Source organism: Triticum aestivum, chromosome 7A (assembly GCF_018294505.1).
Source record: "Triticum aestivum cultivar Chinese Spring chromosome 7A, IWGSC CS RefSeq v2.1, whole genome shotgun sequence".
In the NCBI taxonomy this organism is placed as follows: domain Eukaryota; kingdom Viridiplantae; phylum Streptophyta; class Magnoliopsida; order Poales; family Poaceae; genus Triticum; species Triticum aestivum.
The window spans coordinates 698,170,627-698,176,348 of NC_057812.1; the positions used below are offsets into that span (position 1 = coordinate 698,170,627).

The window sequence follows — 5,722 nt, forward strand, 5'->3', positions numbered from 1 at the left end:
TCCGCAGGAACTCACTAAAATCCCACTTGAAGCTCTCTACTTGTTCCTCCCTGATCAAGACACCAGCAAGTATAATGCTCTGAAAATGGTTGTTAACCCCAACAAAAAGACCAAAGGTTTTTCATGTAGGTTGTGTTGAATGTAACCACATCACTAAAATACCTGTACTGCATTCGACTGCTTCCGTTAGTCCACATGAGGTTTTTGACCTTACTTGATTTCTCTGCCAAAACTTTATATGTCAAACCAGGGTCATCATTGACAATGTCTGCAAACACCTCCAAAGTCTTCCTAACATCGTCTTCTGCCTGCTCACGGCTGATCTTCCCACACATGTTCCTTAGAGTCCTCTTCGTGAATGGCACCTTCTCGATCGACCCAAAAAAAACTGCCAATGATGTTTTTTTTTTGACAGAAAGACTGTAAGGGAACCCCATACAGTATAATTGGTGCAACAAACTCAAATTACAAGTACCATGCCTTGAACCTGGGTGGGTGGGAAGGCATCAACCCCTTCCCACCACTAGGCCATGCCTTAGTCTGCAACAAACTTCCAATGATGTTGTACACCTTTCCAAGATTCACATTATTCTCCCTTAGCTGCTTTATCAAATCTTTAGTGTACACATCAATGTGCTTGTGAGACGGCCCGTGCACTTTTTCACCAATCGTCAACGACATAGAGTGGTTGTGGCTTTTTCACGGTGCTCTGTGATGTATCAACTGTTGTCTGCTGCGAGCAACAACCTAATCAAGGCCGGACACTGACATCTGCAGGACCGTTCTCTGTTTCCGGTTTGCCCTGCATGTTTTTCACCACGACAAATCGGTCAAACACTTCCCTACGCGCCATAGAATACATTTCGGAAATGAAAACTCACCGAGCACCCGCACACAATCTGTTGCATGCACTTTGTCCTCTCCGCGTTCAATCTGCTTTTACCATATCTAATAGCAAAGCCTATCTCCCACGAATACAGATTGTAGAAGTCGCATGCCTCTCCGAGTTCGGGCGTTATCACACTCTTCGACGACTCTTCCGCATACTTGCAAATCGACTGCTCCCTAGCAATAATTCAGGAAGGGCATGGTGTCCTGTCTGCTGGTGCACTACCCAGACGTAATCTGCGATCATGGAAACCAAAATTCAATTTTTCTTTCCTAACATTTTTTTCATTGTACGGAACAAGGCTAGCAACATGGTGCCTGTGGTTATTCCTGGGGGTTAATATGGGTGCGGTAACGAAGTGGTCCAATTTGTTCAGATTAACTGTCCAGTTTTTAACTGCTAAGTTTTAACTGAATACTGTATAAGCAACGCACAAATAATGTTCAGTCAGGACAGGAGACATAAAAGATGTAATCCTACAACTCCACGTATTTCATTTTGTACCCTTTTGTCCACCCACGGGCCTGCAGATTGACTCTGTCAGTCGATACGCAGACCTTGTCGGCGATGAATCAGGTCGTTGCCGGACTCCAGCTCGTGTACTATTGTTATCCTCGACGCCGATTTGCTGACCACAACCATAGCCAAAGTCTGATTCCGCAGGGAGGGCAACTCCTGGTCCGCTGTTTACCAACAAGGACATAGGGACCGGATCTGGCTGCTCATGACTATCGGCGAACTCCTCATGTAGGGGGAACATGAGAATCCAACGGCAACGGCGGCGGCCATGGCGCGTCAGTGAAACACACTGAAAATTGCTAAAAAACTTTGCAGATCTGAAGTCTCTAACCTGTCAACGGCATCGAGGAGGAACTCCATGCCAACATCATCCATTCAAATGGGCACCAGCGCAAATCAGGGTTCGGCAAAGGTTTCCAGAATGAACAACGACGTGCTAGATGGACCGGGGGATTTGGATGGGGGCGGGTGGCCGCCTACAGCCAATGCGCGCATGTGTATCACATAGACGTGTCTGACAGACAGCTCAGCTTTTACCCCGACGTCCTGTTCCCCTGATCTGATCCTAGGCACGGTAAAACACTAACACTCTGGTCGACGGACCAGCTATCTCACGCGTCTCCGTCGTCCCACCGCTATGTCCTGGGTCCCATGTGCAATGCACTGTTCCGTCCCGTATTTCACCTCCCGCCTGATTTCCACAATTCAGCGTCAGATGCGTCAGGCCTCTTTTCTCGTATCCCGAGCGTGGAACGGAAGGAGAGGATATCGGGACTAGCTGGGCTCGGGCACCAAATCGCCTTGTCCACCATTTCTTACAAATCAGGGTACATAACAGGAGAGAAAGGGAGGGAGAGGGGTGAAAAGAAAACAAAATAGGAGTGCAGAATAGGAGAACAAAGGGCAAAGGAAAAGGTGACTACCTTGGCCAGCCCGCAATCCATTCTTGGATAGACATAAGTTCCTCTTTTTTAGCCCTGTTTGACCAGAGTTTAACCATGGCGTGCATTGTTTCGCAACTAGCCCGGGGCGGGGGTAGTTATGACATCGAAGACCCTTCGATCCCTTGCTAGCAAGATAGATCAAATTAAAGTGATTGCAATCAGCTCCCAAGATTTTCGTTTGTCTTCAGAGTACAGAGATGAACTTTCCTCCGTCAGTAAAAATGTCCGCCGGTTGATCCACATCACTCATTCTGACGCCGAGGAGTTCCCAAATATGTTTCCTTCTGCTGCATTCCAGAACCAGGTGAGACAGTTTCATGGTTGCTGCAGCCAAATGGGCAGTTGTCATTGTCGACGATTCCTTGGTTTTTCAGAATCACCCTAACTTCAATCCTGTGTTTGACAAGTAACCAAGCAAAGACTTTGCATTTTTTGGGTGCTGAACAGTTCCAAATGTTACTGTTCATGAGCTCGTAGCATTTTCCAACAGAGAATGGTACTGAGTGATTCATATGAAGGGCTCGGTTGTCCAGAGACCCCTCTTGGAGACAACAGAGTTGAGGAAGAGTGCAAGTGAATGGAGCTCGTTGTCCGCCCGATCAGACGTGATATGTCGAGTGTGAATTATCCATTCTCCGCCTCTCCTACAGTCCGCAACAGAAATGTTAGGCCTGAGCGCATGAAAGTAGATGGCAGGGAATTGGATATAAAAGGGGCCGTTAGTAGGCCATTTGTCTTTCCAGAATGAGGTTGCCTCCCCATCTCCGATTTGCACACAAGTCACCTCTCTCTAACCCCTTAAATGAGTGCTGATTTGTGACCATGCTCTTGTATTAAGAGGGAGGCGATCATCTACATCCCTGTTATTGAAATGAATTATTCTGACCCATCTTGCCCACGGAATGTTTGGCGCTGTAAGGAGGCGGTGAACAAATTTCATCAGAAGACAATCATTTTGAGTACTTAATTTTTTAATTCCAAGTCGTCCTTGAATTGATCGACAAACTTGGTCCGAAGTGGCCAAGCAATCAGCTCCTTTAGTCTTCTCTTTTCCTTTCCAAAGAAACAATATCCTTAATCTGTCAATCTCATTAACTACCCATTGAGGCAATTTGATGCATGACATAAGATAAGCAGGGACAGCTGACAGAACTGATTTTGTAAGCGTTAGGCGACTTCCCTTTTTTTTGTTGATTATACTTCACCTAGATTTGTGCGGCCATTCTCTCTTAATCCCCTTGATTTTTTGGAGATTACTTTGCAGTGCTTATTTGCTTTGTTGGTCTTGTAAAAAATGTTATGTGCTTTTCACGTAAACACTTGTTTATTCATAAAAATGATAACAGTCAAGACTGCCAGCTGAAAGAAGTGAGCCAGTTGATATCTCCTATGTTTCCTTGATGCTGACATAACTGACTGATGAATTGGTGTTGTACATATTTAGCATTGCACTATGTAGTATTTTCTCACTTGGTTTTGTAATACAACTGAACATGTTGCCCGTCAGGACTTTCTGTAGTATAAGAAAACATTTAGGCCTTGTTTGGTTAAACCTCTCCTGGAGGGGATTGAGTGAGATTTTGACTTGTATGGGATTTAATCCACCCCAATCCACTTCAATCCCCTTCAATTTTGTTGCAACCGAACAAGCCCTTAGGGTGCAGAAACTCCTGTTACTTGTGACAAACTGGATTTGCCTCCAAACTAATACCTTGGGATAGCAATGTTTAATTTTGGTTTCTTATTCCCTCGAGCAACAAAGCTAGTGCATGTTGTATTGTTATCCAATTCTTACATGGGATTTGGTTGGTATTGGTAATGCAGCAACAGGAAGCAGCAATGATGGAGCCACCGTCAGAAAATGCCATGCCCATTGTGATGGTTGACACTGAGGCACAACCTTCTGAGACTGTGTTAGCCGTTGAGCAAACAGGGGAAGTGATCCCCATGATCATGGACCCACCTGCTCCCACAGCTGGGCCGCCACATCCGGCATCTACAGGAACTGGTCGCACAAGGCGTCCCTGCTATGGATGGATCTCTGAATCTGAGAGTGACTCGGACTACGAAGAATATCTTGCACGTCGACAGAAGCAGGTGCATGTCCCGGCCAAGTAGATGGGTGCAAGTGAAGCCACTTAACAGGTGCTGCTTCTGTCATCCGATCTTTCTTTGCTATCTTCTAAGTTGGTACTGTTAGTAGCCAAATTTCTATGCATAAGTTCATAGAACTGTTATTGTTCTCATGCTTTTGATCAAATGAAAACACTCTAGGATTTACGCTTCGTTGAATAAGAACACAAAGTACCATTCAGATTGAATGGTGGAATCAAAACTTGTATGCCATTCACATGAGTTTGAAGTTATGTTCTGGAAAACTCCTCTGTTGGAAATGCTAACCATCGTTCTCTTGCTGTGGCAGAGAGGGGGCTGATCCACGGCGAAAGGAAGCAGGAGAACCGGACTAATTTGCAGTATTAATATATTGCTAGTACTATATTGTTAGCATGACGAACTGAATTTAAATGACACCGTGGCTCTAGTATATAAGTAAACCATGGGCTCTGGAGCAGACACTCTGGATGGCAGGGGCAGGTGTCGCTCCCATGAAGTACGTAAGAACAACATATATGGGTGCTTCTGACTATATTTAGGTACTAATGTGCTAGCGTGGCTTCGCCGTTGACGTTTGTATAAATCGCGACCTTCTTGGCTTGGCCTTGCTGAATATGTCTGAATCAGTGTGGACTATGGTTTATCTATGCTTGAAACCGCTAGCTATAATTTTCTATGAGACGATGTGGCTCAATGTTTCAATGCTTGCCGCAGGTTTTCTAAACGAAGATTTTGGCCTATGTTATAAGGAAATTGGGACGCACTGGAAATTGTCCTTCAGCCTTTTTCGAAGTAAGGAAGAACTGCGAAAGGCTAGGGTTAAATTAATCCAGCGTGGCGTTTAACTGAAAAATCCCTAGAACCATTAAAAAAGAGCAGCTGGTATGAGATGCAATATATGAAAACGTTTGGCACAATGCTAGACAAAAAAAGCATAGATAATTACTGACATATTATTACTGAATAACATGATGCTTATGTTTAGGCAGGGAATTAGGTATATGCAAAAAAATAATTGTGCCAAGAGGTTGCATTTCCATGACTTGTCAACGTAAAGAGGCTATGTGCAATGGGGATCCGGTGTTGTGATTAAAAGCCTGATCTATATAGTATAACGCAGAAGTTCAGAAATAACACAAGAACATCTGCAGTATGATTGTATAATTTGCATGTTCATATCTAGCAAGTTGATATACCAACAAATAAAGTTAAAACAGTGATCAATATATAGGTTAAAAATATTATGCAAATGTCT

The 5,722-nt window shown here is 44.3% G+C and overlaps 1 protein-coding gene across 1 annotated transcript in view; it reads left to right on the forward strand.

The window, feature by feature from the left end:
- LOC123149446 (uncharacterized) overlaps positions 1-5,143 on the forward strand; it is a 7,661-nt gene extending 2,518 nt beyond the window's left edge. Inside the window, exons 3-4 of the mRNA XM_044569101.1 lie at positions 4,177-4,497; positions 4,775-5,143. Coding sequence (XP_044425036.1) covers positions 4,177-4,470 — 294 coding nt within the window. The 3' untranslated portion in view covers positions 4,471-4,497; positions 4,775-5,143. The remainder of the gene's footprint in view (positions 1-4,176; positions 4,498-4,774) is intronic.
- Positions 5,144-5,722: the final 579 nt, after the last annotated feature.